Genomic DNA, 20,946 nt, shown 5'->3' with positions numbered 1-20,946 from the left:
CATTAAATAGTAAGAGGCCCCAATGAACAACTGCTAAAAATGGTAAAAATTGTCTTTTCATACTGTATTGTCTGGGGGGGGAGGGGGAAGTGAATTATGGCTTCTCACATCATGCAGACATCTGTGTCTTCTCAGCCTGCTGTTCTTTTAGCAGAATGAAAGATCGATATTATTCTCTCCCACATGCTGCACATGCACTGTAACTTTATACTACATATTTGTTGTTGAATTAAGATAATTAACAGACTTCATGAGGGGGTGGCAACTCATTCCCTTCAACTTTTCAACTGCATACATTAGTTGAGAGTGTTCAACTAATTTTACAGGAATAATTAATAAATTATCTGCATTTCCTTTAATTGCCTGAAAAACAACAATTTAATGCCTGTCACCACATCATACAAACCTTCTGGTAATTATGTGTTCCAATTCAATAAAGAGCACAGTTTTATAATTTATTCTGATGCTGGCATCTAAATATCCTCTCATTTAATACCTCAATTAAAAAGGAATTGTAAGTATAAAAATAGACATAATACAGGCACACATGTATACATGTAGATATATTTAAAGAATGAAGAAAGCTTCAGTTGTAAGAAAGCCAAAGACATGTTTAATTTCATTTACAGGATTACAGAACACTAACAAAGCCTGTACAGGCACAATGGTCATACAACAGCATCTAAATTACTGAGTAATAAGCATTTTCTGTAGTTATAGCTACCAGCTCCACTCCCCAGATTTGAAGTGGGTTCCTATTGCAAAATTTGAGTGCAGTAAGAAAGAAGATGACTTTGTTGCTCAGTCACGATTACTTTTCAAGATCAGTGATCATAACTGGACTAGAGCTAGACTGGCAGCCAACAGAGAAATAGTAACACTACAGAATCGTATCCTGTGTATTCTGAAGTTTACCTTAGTTTCTGCATCATTGACCTTTACAACAGCACAGTAAAGGTTGTTGGAAACTGATGAATCCAGACAAATTGTATCACAGGTTAACAAAGGCAAATTGAAAGAAATGTGGATAATGTAATGAGCATCTCATGCTGTCTGTAAGCTTTCTTTTTGCTAGGATGAGATGACAACCCTAAATCTCACTTTGTTGTGTGGTCACCAGAAGACTGTCATGCACTGTCATCTACGTCCCTGTACATACAATTACATAGTCTGTCACAAACTGGAGACTAACCGTTAAGGAATTTAGGGAGCCTGTTCTAGAAGGGGGTTGGACTGGATCATCTCCTGAGTTCCCTTCCAATCCTTGTAATTCTACGAATTATCTGGGCAGCATTTCCTATTCCTCTCCATCTCCTTCCACAAGAAATTTCCTGCCCATCTTCCCACCTCTGTGAAAGGCTTTGAGCATCAATGGTAACTTCATTTGTTACAACTGCAACAAGTGAAGGTCTGCAAAGATGATTAAGTGAAGAAGGCAGCTAATAACTTCAAAGGTGCATTTTGTGAAAGGAATGTGAAACAACTGCAAAGCCTGGGGAGATGACGTGAACAGAGTTGCTGAAATAAGGAAGAACTTTCACAGACTTCCAAGCTATTATTTTCACAAATTGAGACACTATCTATCAATCTGCTTTTCAGTGCTTTCTTCAGTGTCATACCTTTTATTACATATTTGCCTTACTTCTCTAACATCAGTGAAGTTGCATGTTTGCTTCACACAAGCTCAAGGTAATGTGTTCAAGTTCACTTAACACAGATAGCCTTATTTATTACATATATATATATATAACATAAAAATATAATATATATATATTCAAATATATATATATATATATATATATATATCTCACAGTAACCAAAAGCAAGAGGAGGTACCAAAACGAGCCTTTAACAGACATGACAGACAGACACTCAGAATCAATTCTGAAACACCAATTAGTCTTGGGTTACAGGGAAGCATTCTCTTGCTCACACTTAGACCTTTCCCCTCCACCCTATCCCCTGTTTTTAATCCCCATTCCATTCCAGGACCATCCCAGAATATTACGTTTACACAGAACAAGATGAAAAACATAGCCTCGATGAGCAAGAATGAGGATGTGAGGTAAATAAAAGACAAAAGCCAGCTTTGGGTGTGATGGTGCAGGAAGATAAGCATGTTGCTACCTAAAAGCCATCTGGGCCTTCAGTTTGCTACAGAGAAGATAATACATAGGCACTCTGGCACATCTTGGCATCACCTGCCCTGAGAACTGCAGCCACAGGCTGACAGCATGTACTCCCAGGTGAATGGATGAGGATTTTTGAGCAGGAGATATCTGATCAACCACTTGCTCCAAAAACATCTAAAGAGCAGCACTGCAACAGTAGAGATCACTTGGATCTGCCCAAATATAACTAAATAGAGAAAGATTTGTTCCTTGAGACACTCCTCAGATTTGGTACTGGATCTGAAAAGAGCTTTAGAACACTGGACCACTCCTTCTTCAAGAGACTGAGGCACTCTTACTCTGTTTTGCCATCACAAATCCTCTTCCGTAAGCTGAAGACTGCAGCAGCACCTCCCTGCCTTGGCCATTACTGTGCTTTGACACCCATCAAAACTAAGCACACCTGAAGAGAAGCGATCAGTCAGAAGATTCTCATTCAATGCTAGTTATACTCATTTAATACACTGCTTTTGTTTGCTAAACAATAAGAAGAAACTGCAAAGGCAGAGGTAATCCCAAAGCATCTGCTACACGGTCCCTAGCATTCAGGCAGCCAGACAGAAAAACTCCCAAGGCTGCAACAGATGGAGCAGTCCACGGGAGCAGCGCAGTTGTACTGCAGCGAAGCCAACCTGGACAAGTTCAAAGAGGACAAACCTTCAGCAGTGCACCAGCAGAGCTTCCAGGTTTGGAAAACTGGGCAGGGCAGAAGGAGGGAAGTGGGGCGCATGATCAAAATCAGATTGTTATCCAAATACCTCTCTCCCCCAAAACACAGCAAAAAAAAAAACCACTACAGCATTAAGTGCTGTGAAAGCAACCAATGTTTAACAACATGAAGATCAGAAGAAGTCAATGAGGTGTGGGCAAAAAGAGAAAAGGCACCAGGAAGTTCCACGTTCAAGGATTTATTAAAGAGAACTAAAATGACAGATGCAAGCAGAGTTCAGAACTCAACTAACGTTCAACTTACAGGCACAAGAGCAAGAATTTGTCGAGCTATGTAAGCTGGCAACACCACAAGTGGCAGAACATCTGTGTTTGGTCACTCTGACAAGTTTAAGATAAAAAAAATAAACAGAACAACACAGCGGATGCTGCAACTTGAAGTGCCTCAATGACGGCACTGTAAGCTCCCTGCCAAAAATAAAATAAAATGATAAATCTATTTTCAGCCTGGGAGTTTAGAGAACAGGTTTACCAGCCAAAAAAACATGGCAAAATGACAAAAAACAGGGCAGCAGGGCAAGCATTCTTCTACATTACAAGAATTACGGTGGATTAGATTCAAAACAGGAGGAAGTTGGATGCTCAAGTTGATATGCTATGATGAAAATGGAACTGAAAATACAACTTGGCATGACCAGCGTATTTATAAAAAGAAAATAATTAAAAACATTTGTAGTTACCCTCCAGTAATCCCGAAGCATCACTTCCTCTGCCCACCTACTATGATCCATTATGTTTCCTACTTCATTACGTGGCAATATTTCACTTACCCAGAAGAAAAACAAAGGACTAATATGATTTAAATCAGGGAAAGAACTCTAAACCATTGCTTTAAGCTTGAAGATAAAGTATGATATCGCATTAATCTACATGTCAAGTTAAAATGAAGCTAGCATTAATATTTTTTTGAAGGCAGTACTTTTCTTAAAAGCAGTTTAATCAAAAGTTTTGGAAGATGACAGTCTGTTCGTTTTCTTAACTTGTGATTTACAGAAGCAAAATAATAGTAAAAAAAATCAACAACAGAAAGTGAAATGATAAGAGAAAAAACAACAAAATTTTTAAGCACGCGGACATACAGTCATCCTCAGGGTTTTGAGACTTGGTCAGCTATGTGTTTGAGTTGAACTTGCAAAAGAGAACACCTTTCTTACTCAAACACATCATGGAAGAAAGATTGTTTTGAGAATGCCTCCCTTCCACTGCTAAATCTTTAGCTCCTTTCCATTCTCTCCAGTATAAGCTGTCTAGAGAAAGACGAGAGGGAGAGAAGCCAGATGGTAGGAGGACGTGAGATCCAAAGTCAGCAATATGCCCAGATAGAAATTAATGTCTAGAGGAGACACAGCTTACACTTTGTCAAAGCTTCCTCTTAACACAGATCAGCTTAGAGGAACAGAGGAGGAAGAAAAATACACGGAGTACAATCAGTGCTGCTAAAACAGGTATTTTCTCCTCCATCCAAGACATTCACTCCTACTCGCAGCCAAGTGATTCCAGTATTTCCCCTGCACAGATTAAAACTTGTCTCAGCCTTTAGCAGCAATTTAAATGACTGATTTGGCAGCAAACTAGCAAATCTGGATTAGCAGTCACAGTAGCGCATAGGGTGGTCAGACAAAACCAGAACACAAGCAAGGAAAAGGACTCAAACAAGGTTAAGAACAGGAACTACATTTTCTGTGGAGTTTCAGCAGCAGAAAACTGTAGGGAGAATACAAATGTGATGTTCATCTTTCTTACACCTTCATTACAGAAGTAATGAAAAATATCCTGCTACAACTCATTCTAATCCATAGAAGGAAAAGAGATGTTTCCATTCTTCATGCCACTTTTCCTTTCCGCTTTGTGATTCTTAGATAATATAGTACAGGCATTGAGGCTGATTTTTTTTCAGATTTTTCTTTCTGTCTATTCTATATGCATCTCCCAGCACATGTGGATGACTATCACTGACTGGGACAAAAATATATTGACCAAAATTCTTTTCATGGTGTCCTTCATCCAACTCACTTCCCCCCTCGCCTCCACTGTTCCATCACATCCTAAGCTACCTTCATTCTCTTATACTCTTAAGAAAAGAGCTAAAAAAATCCTGACTCAACAATAAAAAAACACAACGCTTTTTATCACCTCCTTGCTAGTACATAATTGCATTATGGAAATTTATACATTGTTTCCTAATTATGTCAAAATTCCCGTATCTGCATTTGCATCCCAGGGCCAATATTTATCTGTACAAGCAAGGAATGATTATCTAAAAATCAACTACTTTTTTTCTTTTGCTGTAGCAACTATCATTACAACGAGAGATACAAAATTTCATCTCAAACTTTAAGTTACAAAACAAGTAATAATAAAACATTTGCTTGTTAGAATTCGACACCATCTGGTATGCAGAGTACTTACTTGGTGCATTCTTCTAAAGACTGTACAAGCATCTGCTGGAAAGAACTTATTTCTTCCAGATTTCCCATTAAGTATGAAGTGTTTGTCGAGCTTAACCTGTTGCCAAGGTAAAACAAAATGTGTTTATATTTGTAGTTATTGACTATTTGTTCTTTAAGAAAACCTAGAACATTAAAAAAAAAATGCTTACTGGTTCTTTGATCAAAAGCCAGAATCAACCTGTCCAGGTCAGCAAGCAAGAAGAACGACAGGAACTTGAGACAGAAACCCCCCTGCCTCAAGGATGTCAGTCCACACAAGAAAATGCACATTAACACTAGAATTGAAGTTTTGATGACATAAACCCTCCCCAGTACCCAAGTGACTTGTAGCCTTATTTTACAAGCTAAAACAAACTCACATACTTTTCACTGGCTTGTAATGGTCGCAGGTAGTTTGAAAGCATTGTCTGTAGCTCCTTAGAATATTCATTTTCTGTTTCTAATATATTTTGTAGCACCTACAATAAATGACAATGGCTGATGGGTATTTTTCAAAAACATTCAAATACCAGTCTTAAAACATATTAAGGTTTATTTAGTACTGGGAAAATTTAAAAGAACACTCTATATTAAGACATTTAGCATCAGCAGAAAAGCATTAAGTACTACACACTTACAGAACTCAAAGAGAAAAAAAACACACACAACCACACAAGCTACCCTTCAGCCACACACCAGAAGTGCTAACAATAATTACATTACACTAACTCACTTCTACTGTAAAGAGATAGAGTGTCCTTCCAGAGCCAGGATTAATTATTCCTCCTGTGCACTTCAAAATGGTCACAGTTCAGAGAATGGCAAAGCACATGAGAAGTTTTAAGGGAAACAAACGACTGTTGGTTTCTCAGTCTGAGTTACAGCACAACAACTTATCTTACTAGCGAAGGGTTGCCTTATTCAGACGCGCTGTTCTAGCTAAAAGGTCAGATTAATAAATACCAAATAACTGATGACTTTACTTTGCAATACGATTAGTATTATTGCAATGATCTTTTTAAATGAGGATGACCAACCACCCATCCAGAGTGCAGTAAAATACAGTACCACAAGGAAATTTAACTAAAATTATACAGCATACACTTGCTTTTTGGATGACTATAAACCAAGCAACTGGAATACTCCCAGTCATGTACAAGAAAGCATTTTAATGGGTCATCTCTAAGTAGCCTGCTTTAAGAGAACCACGTCAAAATCTATAGTGCTTCTAGCAGACAAATTATTTTTTGCCTTCAGAAAGCGAGTGATCTAGCAGGAGATTCATCAGAATTAAATTCCACTCATAAAACACAGTAAGCTTTGAAAACTTCTTGCAAATTATTGCTCGTAAGCCACACCACAAATCTCCTCTTTTTTGCTACATGCCATATTTGCCGGGCCTACAGTAATACCTCATTTCAGCATTTATAGTAACGACTGTAATTGAGTGCATTATTCAGTGTTGTAGTCAATACTCTTTCTTAGGAAATAAAAAAAGCCATTCATTCCTAAATGCAAACCTGATGAAATAACTTTAAATAGTTCAGTATGTCAATGAAGAATTCACTGTTCCTTTCATTGGTGTCACTGATTCTGCTTATTCCTTGAATGGTTCTATTCATTTGGAGAAAGAGAGAGACCACTTTTGAGTTCATTCTTTTGTTGGAAATCTGAATCCTGAACTGAAGATTAAAATGTCTCCATTCTCTGCTAAACATGATGACAGAAGAATGTCACAAGGAAAGCTGTAGCTATTAAATGGGAATCTACAGCATGAAATACAATGCATGAGCAAAAATTATTTTAAAAAAAGAACTAAAAACCTTTTTAGTCTTCTCTGGTCTAAGCAGTAAAACAGAAACAAGAGAAAAATACATTTCCATTGATCATAAAATAAATTAAATCTTTCTAACACAAATAGCTTTCTAACACAAATATAATACAAAAGAAGTCAGTTTGTTAACATGAGAGCATAGAAGTACTTATGATCCATATGGTTCAAAACCAAATGCAAGATCAATGTTTCCAAATACAGCCTTTCCAACAAAAATCTTCCAGCTAAAAGGAGGAAAACCAAGGACAAGGAAAAGGAGGCAAAACCAAGGACAAAAACAGCATCCTGATGAAGCACTGAACATTATCAGAAAACAGGAAAAGACAAAAAGATGAACAAGTTTGCTAGAGATATTGAAGGACTGTGCTCCATTTTCTCAGAATATTTCCCACCCTTTGCTATAAACAGGTTTCCAAGAAGGCTGAAATAAAACTAGCTTCATGTCTAACAGCTCAGTTATTTTTCTGTGCTCACTGGGATTTTTATTTGAGGGTTTTCCTTGGAATATGTAGAAGTAGTTGGAGGAAAAAGATGTAAAGGATGAGGTGAGGGGGAAAAAAACGGGAAAACTTAAGTAGTAGAAGCATCAGTCAGACAAGTTAATTGGAAAAAAAAGAAAACCAAATAAAACAATATTTTGCACAGTTTCTGAAGTAGAAACTCTTATTACTGCTTTACGTTACTCTGCACAACAGCTCAGACATAAACACAGCTTTAAACACCTCTTAAAATACATTCAACCTATTTCCCTTTTTTCCATTCCATACAACATTCTTTTAATTGAATATGTTTTTAAAGAGATCAGTCTTGCCCTAAAACATCCGTTCTGTGAACTTCCGCATCCTTCCAGCCTGACTTACCAACCTCACAGCGAAGCAATAATGATAAAATCCTTGGGTAGGCTTTGAAGCACTAAGTGCTCCGTATTGTAATTCTGTACTCTGGCACCCTTATATTCCTCATATCCACAGCTTGCCCGTCAGCTCTGATAATCACCTTTCTTCCCTTTCCTGTTTTCCGCGTGTTCTGGCTGCTGCAAGACCCCATGAGACCTCCAAGACCTCGTTTCCACAGCTCCACCACAACATTTGCACAGATAAGCCTGGGTACCAAAAGAGCAGCACTGAAGTGGCAGCTTTTACAATCCGTAACACTGATGAATGGCAGGCACAGAAAACTGAGCTCACAGAGCACAAGCTCTCTCAATCACAAGGCATGGAAAATTCAAGCTTGGTTAACAATTCTGTCACACAAAACCCCAGTCATCTCCCTAAGGGAGAAAGCCATCACCCAAAAATGGATTTAAATGACCTACACAAAGCTGATCACCTTCCAACAGAGGGAAAAAAGGCAGATTTCACAGCTACGCTTGGGGATGATCCTGAAGCACGTTCTCATTTTATGCAAGCAGTAAAGCACTCAAGTGGAGTATCACATGTTCAGCAAAAGCAGTCAACATCTAATGTTCCTGGATCATGAAACTCAGACTATGCTCCCTAAAAGAGGTCTCAAGAGGAGTAGCGTGAAGCACCATTAAAGGATCCCATTATCTCCAGATCCCTCGCAAACATTCACGAACTCTGATAAACACAAACGCTTGCTCCAACTTGAAAAGCAGGGCCTCAAAAGGCACCCTTGTTTTCCAATCACTTATCGAAATACTCAGACTATAGAGAATGCTGTCCATTTCTTTACCAGCTTTTAGAAAAGCTGTTTAGACTCCACACAATTATCTTCTAAAGCCAAGATGATTTTATGTGGGATACCAAGTTTTTCTTATGTGGGATACCAAGTTTTAAATTCTCAAGGAATTAACAGGAAAAAAATAAAACTTATAATAAAAAAAATAACTCACTCTGTCCTCAGGGAATAACATGCAATAATACGACCGCTTCTTCAGCGGCAGGCTACTGAACTACTTCTTCGTGGTCAAGTTTGAAACACTTCCAAGAAGTTTGGTTCATATTATATCCTGTTCAGACTTGTACCATTTAATGGAGAAGATGCTGCAGCGCAGTCACTCCACTAACCCACAGTCTCCAGCTAGGCAAAGTCTAACAATAAACCAAACATACCCTACACTTTTAAGCAACACCAAGTGCAAGGCACAGCTAATAAAGCACAGAGACCATCGTGATCTGTGTTATGATGCAGAACAGAAGAAAGCAGTGAAACAGTCATCTTCATTTTAAGTGTTTTCCTAAGCCTATGCAGTCATTTTCCCAGAAGAGATTAGCAAAGCCTCTCCTACCACTTCCTGAGTTTCCCCTGAACTGTCCTTTGATTCTTTTTCTCAGGCTGACCAACACACTCACAGGTGCTACCTGTACCACAAATCCTTCCCTAGGAAAGATAGCAACAAATAATCATGAGGTTCACAGGGTCTCAATATGTACAGAGGAATACAGTCACAACAGTAGCAAGGAATCCCAGCATACCAGTCCCAGAACAGGGTTGGCTGTCAAGTGACACCAACACAGTTTTTAATGCTTACTCTAACTCAAGCTATGTTCTTTCATCTACAGTTTATTAGGAGCTACTCTTTTTCGACCTTCAGTATGGGTTTCGTTTGGATTGATGATGAAATGTTTATCATAGGGAAGAACCACATCTGTAACAAAGACCAGCTATAAAAAGCAGGAGTTGCAGCTTACGCAGCAAAACAGAACAAAAACTCAATTCACAGTTTAAACTGTTTGAATATTCATCTACCTATAAATGTCACTACATACTAATTACTTAAAAGAATTATTTTGATTATATTGCCATAGTAAGCACTTAAAATTTTCCAAGAAAACGTAGAAGCCAGCTATCCTCATTTAAGTTTTAAGAACAGCAATGAAATCTTACCTCTTGGAAACAAAGTGTATGCTATAGCATAGCCTCTCATTCTTTAAACAAAAATAATAAGATGATGAGATTAAAAATTGGAGGTATTTGCTACACTGCAGAAAAAGGTGAAAACAAAACAATTATCTAATTCACTGCTGACAGACTTAAGAACAATACTCTAGGGCCAATGCTTTAATTTACCATCTATATTATTATGGATAAATTATTTTTTCCCCTCAGGACATGACAGATCCTCATTAGTTAATAAATAGCTAGCAGTCAAAACAGAAGGAAACTTATCACATCAGATAAGTGCATCAAGGTGGATGCACCTGATCAAGGTGAAAAATAGCCTGATTCTGAGAAAGTGATGTCACCAATGTCACTATTTGTCATTTACAACAGGAACACAGACAACTTTAGAAGGTAGCTATGGCTAGCTGCTTCAAAACTGGCCTTTTGTAACGTAGCCTCCTTAACTACGGTTTTAGCCAACTTCAAACATTTACTATCTTTTATTTTCAATAAAAGTACACTGTTACCCCTGAAACTGGCCTAAATCATTAAGTAATATAGGCAAACATAAGATTCAGCTTGTTTTGGACACGGTCAAACTGGAGCGTTAACTAAACCCTGATTTAACAGTTGACATTTTATTATTACATTATATGTATTTATTATGACTGTATGCAATACGTGGACCTATCAGAGAAACCCTAAGATTTAGCAGCCCTCTCTAGGCTTTAAAAAGAATAGTCAAAATAAATTGACATTGTATAAAATGTCATAATGGATGTGGTGACGCACTGGAACAGGTTGCCCAAGCAGGTTGTGGATGCCCCATCCCTGCAGGCATTCAAGGCCAGGCTGGAGGTGGCTCTGGGCAGCCTGGTCTGGTGGTTGGTAACCCTACACATAGCAGGGGGGTTGAAACTCCATGATCATTGTGGTCCTTTTCAACCCAGGCCATTCTATGGTTCTATGATATTCAATTGAAGTAAGAGAACCCTTCTACCCACTGAAACCATTGCATCTTATCTTTGCTGCATTTGTTCATACATTCCAGTTTACTTGTATGTAAAAAGCAAGCAATCTGATATTTTGTTGCTGCATGCAGTCCAGTAAGAGCATTACTTCTGCTATTCGAAGGAATGTGCCTTCATAGGTCATTTTTATCGTGACTCGCAGGTGTGGAATGCAACAGCCAAAGCATCATAGCCCACCATTTACCATGGAATTACGGCTGTTGACAGAGGCATCATGCAAGTGAGTGAGGAGGAGCAGGAGGGTGCTTCAATATTTTCAAATAGGGGCCTATCTGCAAGGCTGCTGCATTCTCCAGGTGGCTCATGTTATCCACACCACAATCATAAAAGACAAAAGCATGAAATGTTTCTGGTCCTTCTAACCCTGACAAGTAAGAAGAAGAGAAAAGAAAACCAAAGACAGTGGTTCAAAGAAAAAGGGAAGAACGCTTGCGCTTTCTTCTTACACCAGCAGGGAGCAGTGGTTAACAAAAAGCATCACACTGTTTTTGCTTCCCAAAGTATCTCCTGTTAGTAAACAAAGGTTTCGCACGATGGTTACATCAGGTTTAAAGATTAAATTTCACGTTTCTGATGTATATCTACTAAAGAGGTACGAATACAAGACTAAAGAATCCCTGGGTGCGTATTAAAGGCGATCCATGTTTTTTAGCTAAGCAAATTCTGCCATGAAATCAATTTGTCAGTTATAAGGGAGAGGTTCTGGAAGTTAATAACCAAGTCGATTTATAAGCATGAGTACAGAGAAGGTAAATCATCCCAGATGTTCAATGCCTTGTTCAACAAAAGAACAAAATATTCTTAATCATTTTCATACATCAGAATTTCATTAATTTATGGTGTCTGGAGAAGAGTGACTGCATATTAAGGCGAGAGAAATGAAATTAACAACTAGCCAAGCAAGTAAAATGAGCATAATACACTACAGTAATGCATATTATTCACTTACTTTAGACTATAATTTTGAACCATGCTTAGAATCCATATGCATAATATTTCATCAAACTAAAATGACCTTGTTTATATGAGAACTCACTACAATTCCTATCCAGTTTCGGCACTGGGGCTCTGACGAGACTGTTAATTTCTTTGTAGTGATAAGAGCATTTAATTAAATGAGGTTCCGCTGTATATGAAAAGCTCACGAAGACAAAAAAGGTTCACTCACCACATTGTAATAACTTTTGTTGATTGCAGATGTATCAAAGCCTTTAGGTGGACTCTTCAATGTACCTGATTTGGGGGAGACCGGCTTTTCTGAAATAAAAGGTATTTGTGTCAACGGGGTGCAATTTCATAGCTTAACACTAGAGGTCAAACAAACCACTTTAAAACAGTAATATGGAAAAAATAATGCTCCATTAAGATATGTTCATATTTATTATGCTAGGAATTATTGGTGAGGAATCAAAATCGCTCACGTGGTCATTAATGAATGTAACGCTAATCTCACTGAAGGCAAACAAAACCTCTCCATCCTTTTCCCTGGAACTAGAAGGTCAGTTAATAAAATCAGCTTTTTCCAAATACATTTATTTAAAGGCAAAACATCACAGACTGCAATTAAAAATAAAAGTATTTTACACACTACTGGCACTTTCAAACAAATTTTGGTATCAATTTAATGAAGTCAGTAAAAACATTTGAGCAAATAAAGGTCAAACATATCAGAGGCAGGACATTGTAAACAGAATCACCACACTGTACAATAATGTGACTTAACAGGTGACTATCTCAGAAAACCATTCAAAGAAAGAAACAAATTATGCTTTATGGTCAATGAAATATTAAGAAAAAAACACCCATGTCAATGTACTTGAGAACAGAATCTACTGTAACAATAAATGCATGCCTTAATATAATCCCATAGGAAATCAACCCTCAGCTACACACGCTCTTCTAGAAGAAGGGTCTGTGTCTTCAAGATCAGAGCTGTTGTCCTGAAAGCTGAGTGCTGGCTCCAGAATGCAAAGACATATGACACTAAAGTCTCCTCTTCCACTTCTATTATCCTCCCAACTCAGTCAAGGATCATGCTGCAAGCTGGAGAAGTTTAGATTTATAGCACCTCCTTTTGATCTCTCACATTTGACTTAGCACACCAGCAAGTGTGCATGTTCTGCGGTGTTTGTCAGGACACTGTGATGTTTTGATTTGTTTTAAATAAGCAGGCTTGCCTAAATATGCAAACTTCAGATAAGCACTTCAAGTCATATTAATCCAAACAATGCAAAAATGCATCAGAGCATACTTAGTTTTACCTTGATTTTAAAAGCAAGTTTGTTTCAAAAACATTTTAATAAGCATATATTGTTTAGCTCTAGTTAGCCTGATACCACGTGGACATTAAGAATAAATTATGCAAGTCTCAGACCCAGAACTGCCTTTACAAGAAAAACCCAGTCACAGCTACATTATAGGACAGTTATGGGGAAATCCCACGTCAGAAAAGCTGGCCAGGGAGGTGATGCCATCAGCAGAATGGTCCACAAGGCACCAGCCTCCATGGGCCTGTGCCCAGGGTGCAGTGACTCAGTGCTCTCGCAGGCTGCCCAGCAGGCCCCTCAGGCATCCTCCTGTTTCCTGGCTGTGCTGGCTAGCCAGAGGGGTCAGCCAGCAGGCTGCTCAGTCCCCAGGGGCACTTGTGGCATCTTGAAGGGGGTTTTTCCAATTCCAATGCATTGGAATTCTTCTCAGAGAAGCTATTCTAAAAATACAGTATGGTCTTAGAGCTACCAAACACGAGCAAAAACGTTTCTCCGTACCATATCCTGAGATGATATGAGAACCCTTTTGGTAAAGAACCCCCACCTCAAGCCAGCTGTAAGCTGACAGAGCACAAAATGCCACTAGCTCCCAGCAATGCAGCTGGGAATACTGATGCTCTCACTAGGTGCTCTGCTTTGCAATCAAGTAATTCCAAATGACAGGGCTACTGCCACCAAAAACCCAAGCAGATTTGTGATCACACAGTCTATGCAAAAGAAACACCTATGTTAACACTCTATATACAGCTATTTATTTACATATTTATGTAGAATGCTGCTCATTTATGGGACAATTGCAACTTGCTTCGTTGTACTGAATGATGAAAGTGTCATTTGTACATACCTGATTTACTTTCTTTCTCTGTGGGAGCTCCCAACTGATTCTACAATTTATAGTGACTTTCAGGCTCACCAAAAACCTGAAGGCTTTCCACTTGCCAAAGAACACGAAAGGAAGAGCAGATGTAACTGATATACTCAAGGAAAAAGGTAAGTACCTGCTACTGAACTACATCAAAATACAGATGTCTGATCCTTGCTATTCTGGAGCAAGTTGACTGGTCATAGAATAGTGACTACTTTGTCATCTGAAAGGGTGTAAAAATACATATCTTCCCCAACATTATTCTTCTCCTAAGCTGCTGAAGATAGGAGATTTTTGCTGAAATAAACAGTAATGTATGTTACCAGCTGTTCAGCTGACTCAGTTATCCACACACAAGACTAAATTCAGGTTTAAAGAGAAGAAACAAAAAAAGAACCATGCATTAGAATCCTTTTGCCTGAACAGCCATAATCAACATTCAGCTTGTAGAACACAAAGGCTGTTTCTATTGTAGAAACAGAATTAGGCACAGTAAATCAGTCCATCTATCACGTCTGGTATCCAGTCTCTAAGCACTGCCTTGCTTCATAAGGAAGAATAAAAGTCTTGTTGCAATTAGCTCTATTACATAGTGCATTACAGAGAAGAAAATCCTGATCTTGCACATAAGATACCACTTTCTCAGCATAAACGAGAATAACTGCCCGTTATCCTTCAGGAGAGAACATCAGAGTACTTTCACAAACATGCAGCATAATCCAATAAACATTTCAAGCAGGTGTGCCCCACATCCAACATACTGGGAAAGTATAAAGCTCTTAAGCCATGAAATCCATAGGTGTCAGTAATACTAGCCAAATCCTAGCATCGTACCCATTCCAACACCTAAGTGCTGCTTCTCAAAGCACTGAAAGCTGTAACTTCTCAACTGTGTCCTAACCAGGCTTCCCCATACAAGAGGTTCTTTCCTTCTGCCTACTTTTCTTTTAGTCCCAACGTAAACCTCTTACATTAGCACTGAAAATGCAGTACGGACAGCACATGACCAAATTCAAACCAAACAAGCACCCACTCAAGTATTACTCTATTCAACTTTTGCTTGTAGAATACCACTTGACAAAAGAAGAAAATATCCCTCCAAGTATGCATGGGTGGGGAGAGGAAAACCAGCATTCTTGCTCTTTTTTTCACTAAGCTGAAAGTGTATCTGTCCAGTCCTCACATATCACAGGATGGGACCACCCGATGCACTCTGCTTTTCCATACTAACCTTTCCCACGACAGAACTATAAGCATTAATTTGTACTGGGCCTGCTACCAACATTAACTGTCAAGAGAGCATAACAGAAGAGAGCCTACACAGTAATAACACGTTAATTTCTTTGAAGTATTAAAAAAATGTTTGTGACATCTAATGTCATTTTTCAAAGCTATATTCCTGTTTGCATAATCATGCCATTAAATGGGTTACAGTGATAAAACCCAGAAAGCTACCATGTGAATTCTTTTATAGAATTGATTGGCTAACGACAGTTGCTAAGTGAAGTGCTTCGTGTTCTGGCTAAATACTGTTCTTTCATCAGAAGGTAACCCTCAGCTCTCTAAATCTCCTAATCTTTCTCCTGTGCAAGACAGGACTAGCAGTATAAGACACAAGGCTCCACCTAAGCCTTCACATTCCCTCCTGGCGCTGTGCAAGGAAAAAGCTCAGTAAGGCCATAGTGTCAAATATCTAATAAACTTTCACAGTATGAATCTTTCACCCTGTCGTATGCAACGTTACAGCAGCATGAAAGTAAGTCCTCCCATTTTAAAATATTCCTGACTGGCAATCAGAGAACACTAAAAAAGACAAGATGTTAGAGTTTGAAAAGTGAGAACTGAAAGCACGCACAGATGAACAGAGAAAATGGACCATCTTCTCTTCCTTACAGCGTCGGCATAAACCTGGGAAAAGAAAACCCTACTACTTCAGTTTCTCTTTTACTCGTATGTTTGATCTGAAGTACCAAATTTCAAACAAATCCTCTTTCTTTCCATTCTGAAATTTAAAAAAGCAAGCTTTTGAACGAGTATCTTGTCCGCAAAATAAAAACCCTTTCCTATCTCAATCAAATGTATTTTCTCAAAGTTTACCAAGTCGGTGTTTAGCATGAGAAAACTAAACGCCATGTTTTGCTCAAAAATCTCATTATCTTTTCTACAACCATTCATTATAAGTATCATACACATATCAGCTAGCATACTGTGCTAGCATTGTTACAAATAAGCACATATTCCCATCCAGAGAAGGGAATCAGCACAAAGCGCTCCAAGAATGCAAGCAGCCTTACAGAAGTAGGAGACAGCATAGGGAACATGCCTACAGAGCACAGGGAAATGAAGATCTTAGCAGAGAACTCTTCTGTTGATAAGAAGTGTAAGTTTAAACCTAGAAGCAGTTCATTTTGGCCCTAGAAATCAAGTATCAGGAAGGGTTGCAAGAACTGGCAAGAATTGTCCTTGGTACTAACCTCAGCTTCATAGCTTTCTGGCTTTCCTGCTTAGAAAAGTCACTTTACCCAAGTGAAGTATTCTCAAAAGACTGTAACAACCTTCTTTCCAGTTGCTGGCAGCTTTTGGTTCTCACTGTTAAGAGCTATTTCAATTCTGGAGCCTTCTTGCTGACCCAGGCTCCAGTCTCCAGAATCTGACGACATCAGAACTGATGCAATTCAAACAAGATCTATGCAGCAATGTTTTATGTGAGTAACAACGGGACAAAACATTCATCATGGCTGAAAGACTGCCACAACACTGCAGACAAGGAAAAACATGCTTTGGGAATTGTTTTTTTTCAGTCCATGTCCCATCTGAGAGACCTCTTTAGAAATCCTGAGTACATCTAACAGAATCTAGTTGAAAATAAAAACAGAGGTGCAGATATTTGAGACTCCAACGTTCTGCAGGTAGGAGCTGTTGGAGAAAGAGGGGGAAAAAAAAAAGAGGGTACAACTGGAAGAGAAAGAATACATTTTAGAATGGAGTTTTAACCCCACATCTTGAGGTAGCAACTAAGCATCTGTCTTAGCTGCCTAAAAAGAAGTCACCCCAATATTTTAGCATAGCCAGAAAGATTTGTTTTGGTTGGAGCTATGACAAGGTTACAGTGGCAAAGCTACAGTGCAAAAGGTTTGTTCCCAATCAACAAAAGTAAGTAGAGACAGGGAAGAGACAAAGAGTAGATCATGCCACCCACATCAGTGTTCAAGTAGGTTAAAAAAGTTAGTTCTGACATTTAGTCATGAAGATGATATTTACAGAAGGCACCTTCACCACATGATTTTCAGCATCTAAGTTTGATGTAAGAGCAAGACTTGTACAAAGAGGAGAGGAAGACATAGGAACAATAAAGATAAAAATATCACAAGTGTATTGCCTAAAAGAAAAAAGAAAAAACTGTCTCTATGAAGGTTTTGGTAGACTAAGGACTTTTCTTAAACCTAAAGCACCAATTCAAAGCATATCAACATTAGAGGCAAAATTTAGCATTCTAGAAAGTCAAAGCAACCCGACTGCAGAAGAGAGACAGACAAAAGAATGTGGAAATTTTCTGCGTGCTTACTGTTAACTTAAACTCCTGCAGTGCTCCACATAGCAAACTGGGCAAGGATTATGAGTTCCTAAGCACAAATGTGTTCCATGACTGAAATTCAGTAAATACAGTCAAGCTGAAACTTAAAACAGTACAGTTTTTAATCAAGTATCCACCTCTACCCAAAATAAAGAGTTGTATAAACACAATCTACTTTAAAACTCACCATTTGATTTTATTTCTCGTACGTAGTTACTTGGAAACCACCCTGTTTTGCCATTTAGAGTTCCTTCCCACCAGCCTCCTTCTTCCACTCTTGTTACATGAATAATATCTCCTTTTGAAAAAGAAAGTTCATCTTCATTTGTCTGTTGAAAATTAAATTTTGCTCTCACCACCAACTGATGGTTGCTGTTATCTGTCATGTCCTAGTAGGAATACAAAGGGATAACTTTAGATATTTAAACGATTATTTCATTAACAGAAGCATTCACACAAATAGTTTCTGTTCCCCTTCCCCCAGCACACACATCTACTGCATATTTTTATTCCAAGGATTTGCAAGGGATGATTTGCCATTTCTGGTGTGTCTCGTTTTCATCTCTTGATATCTGCAAGTCCCAAGAGCATATCACCTTTATTACAGCCTCTTCAAATCAGAATGGGGAAAACAGAACTAAAAATTAGAGTAATTCCTACTAATACAAAAAACACAACTCTTTTCTCTATACAGCATAAACTGAAGTTGTCTTTTGCAGCTACAAAGATGTGACAGTTTGGTATCAGAGAGTCTTCTAACTCATTCCAGATCAGGAGTGGTGGCTACTGAGTTGGGTTTAACTCAGAAGCTTTACTGCTGGATATCAAATAGAGTTTGCAACTTCAAGCCTCCCTTCCCTGGAAAGTCCAGGCTTCCCTGGACTTCCCTGTGCAAGTCCCAGCAGCCTGCTCACAGTGGAAACTGTGTCCTTCCAGAAAGCCTAAGAATCAGTTCTGCAATTTACATCAAATAAGTACTCACAAAATCAATGCTGCGAGGTTAGAATAGGTGCTAATCTGATGCACATTCAACTTGCAGCTGTCCATGTACACATATGCTATTCTCTCATAAAAATGAGGAGGCTTATTGTTCTGTAATAACTAAATGCTCACAGCTATTTTCAAATGAACAATGTTCAAACCTGGGATTTTGTTCTTGGATACGTGTAGCAATGTAGAGTAAGGACGAACTTTCATACTTGAAAAAAAGCTAAAAAAGCTGATCACTTGAACAGTTTTAAGCAATCCAAATACAAACCACTGCACTGTAACGGAGATAATAAAATTACTAAACACACCTGTCTTCACACAGTAATGCCCGCTACCTGTATAACCAAAAAAGGTAACTTATGTGAGAAAACCTCTTGTGTAAGTGATCCTATAGTCAGCTCTCCAGGTTAAGAGAATTCCACTTACATAGTTGCTATGCAGTTGAGGTGATTAAAATACTTACCTTGCAGATTTTTCTTTTTCTTTTTTTGTCATTACGTACAACACCTCTGCTTAGTTCATACTCATAGCAACCATGTTACTGTATCTCATCTCACTTTAACAATCAGACTTAATAACTGAGAAAATGTAGGAAGATGAGGGAAAATGCGACATGAAAAATATACAGGAAGCCTCAGGATATTTTAAGTTGCAACATGTCTGATGATTATATTGCCACAGATTCAAACAACTATCTCTGCCTTAGCCCTCTGCTTGTATGTCATGTGTTTTCACTTGGTTAAACCGCTTAGCAAGATTAGTAGACAGCAAGAAGTCACAAAAGGAGCAGCAACATCGCGTAGTTACACCAACTACAGCCAATTCACTTTATCAGAGTGGCTCCTCAGTAGAATCAAATGAGCAATAAAACTGGTGAGGACAGTTCCAAACTGATCATCTACAGCAGCAAAAACCAAATGACACGTTTTCCTCATTTTGGTCACCTGCTCTCTTCTGCTCATTCTTGCGCTTCTCCATCCCTTTGCAACTGTCTGCACAGCTGTTCAGATCTGATACAAATACTTAAAACTTGTTATTTGGGTTATCCAGCTAATGGCTAGTCCTACAAATGGTTTCATCAGCAAAACAAAGTGGGTGGTGAACAGCACAGCGGGAGCTGGAATTAGTGGCCTTGCATGGGCTCTGCTACAGCAGAGAAAACATCAAGCCACACGAAGCACTGTGTTAAAGTTCCACACAGCAATCATCACATAGTTCAAAATAGCCTCCTTTAAGCATGAAAAAAAGCAGTTTACAGAATGGAATCCTCTTTACCAAGCTTTTAGTAGCTAAAAGCATCTTTCACCACAATTAGTTTCAATGTAATACCCCATCCTGATTTAGGCTGCAGCGTGAAGCAACTGCCCATGCCACTCTGTTACCTGAAGGCTGTTTGAAAGATTCATCTTGAAACATAACAGCAAACAGGAATAACTACCAGTAATGCCAGCACTAGAAGTACCATCCTTGCTGAGGTCTGAACATCTTTTGTTAATTTTCCCTAAACTCAGAGAGAGTACAACCAATGACAAACACAGGATTTTGCCTTTAAAAAAGACCTTATATTTAAGAGTACGAAATAAATATTGCAAAACACTCTATGCACAAACGACACGGACTGGTAATCAAGAAAAGGAAAAAACAGACAAAAAGCCACCATGGAAAAAAAGCACTACCCTAGAAGGTCACAGAAAGCTGAGTGTATTTTGGAACACCAGAAGAAAAGCTGCAAAAACAGAACTTCACAGGCTTGAAATACAGGGGTGAGAGAGGAAAAACAGTAATCAGTTGTTTGTTACACAATTGTTTATTTTTAAATAAAGTAAAAAGGAAAAAAAAATATTAAAAAGTGCATCTCTGCACATCTGAATTCCAGAACTTACCAAACTCCGATACTGTCCCTGAAAGAGCTTTGAAGTTCTACTGTGTAAAGACTGAGATCCCAGAGAATCAAAGGATTTTATCCGATGAGATGAGGGACGTGCACATACAGAGTCACTGCCCAGCCCTATGTCTGAGGAAGGAACACAAAGCAACAGTCAGAATTTGAGAAATCTGCGTGTAACTTTCTGCCTACTTCTGAGAAACTCACATGCCTAAAGCAGGCTCAAGGTATCTGCAGTTGCTGAATAACTCCAGTTTTAAAAAGTTACAGCAAGAGTATGATCTGAAATCCAGACACTGTCAGCTTCTTCCACGTACAGACAGG

General features: G+C 38.6%; 1 protein-coding gene across 15 annotated transcripts in view; it reads right to left on the bottom strand.

Annotated features, from left to right (window-relative positions):
* ARHGEF7 (Rho guanine nucleotide exchange factor 7) overlaps positions 1–20,946 on the bottom strand; it is a 107,851-nt gene that overhangs the window by 43,027 nt on the left and 43,878 nt on the right. For 14 of the 15 annotated variants that reach the window (XR_001464001.4, XM_003640531.5, XM_004938542.5 and 11 more), the window contains 5 exons: positions 20,621–20,751; positions 17,935–18,136; positions 12,210–12,298; positions 5,714–5,808; positions 5,310–5,405 (listed from right to left, as the gene is read on the bottom strand). Coding sequence is in view for 14 of the 15 variants with exons in the window: in XM_003640531.5 (XP_003640579.1) it covers positions 5,310–5,405; positions 5,714–5,808; positions 12,210–12,298; positions 17,935–18,136; positions 20,621–20,751 (613 nt within the window). In the remaining variant the exon portion in view is untranslated. Of the gene's footprint in view, positions 1–5,309; positions 5,406–5,713; positions 5,809–8,159; positions 8,220–12,209; positions 12,299–17,934; positions 18,137–20,620; positions 20,752–20,946 lie in introns of those variants that run through there. The other variant, XM_046903539.1, reaches the window with a different exon arrangement.

This window comes from Gallus gallus, chromosome 1, assembly GCF_016699485.2.
Source record: "Gallus gallus isolate bGalGal1 chromosome 1, bGalGal1.mat.broiler.GRCg7b, whole genome shotgun sequence".
Classification (NCBI taxonomy): domain Eukaryota; kingdom Metazoa; phylum Chordata; class Aves; order Galliformes; family Phasianidae; genus Gallus; species Gallus gallus.
Note: the sequence above shows the minus strand (reverse complement) of the source record. Positions and strands in the feature narration are given on the sequence as shown.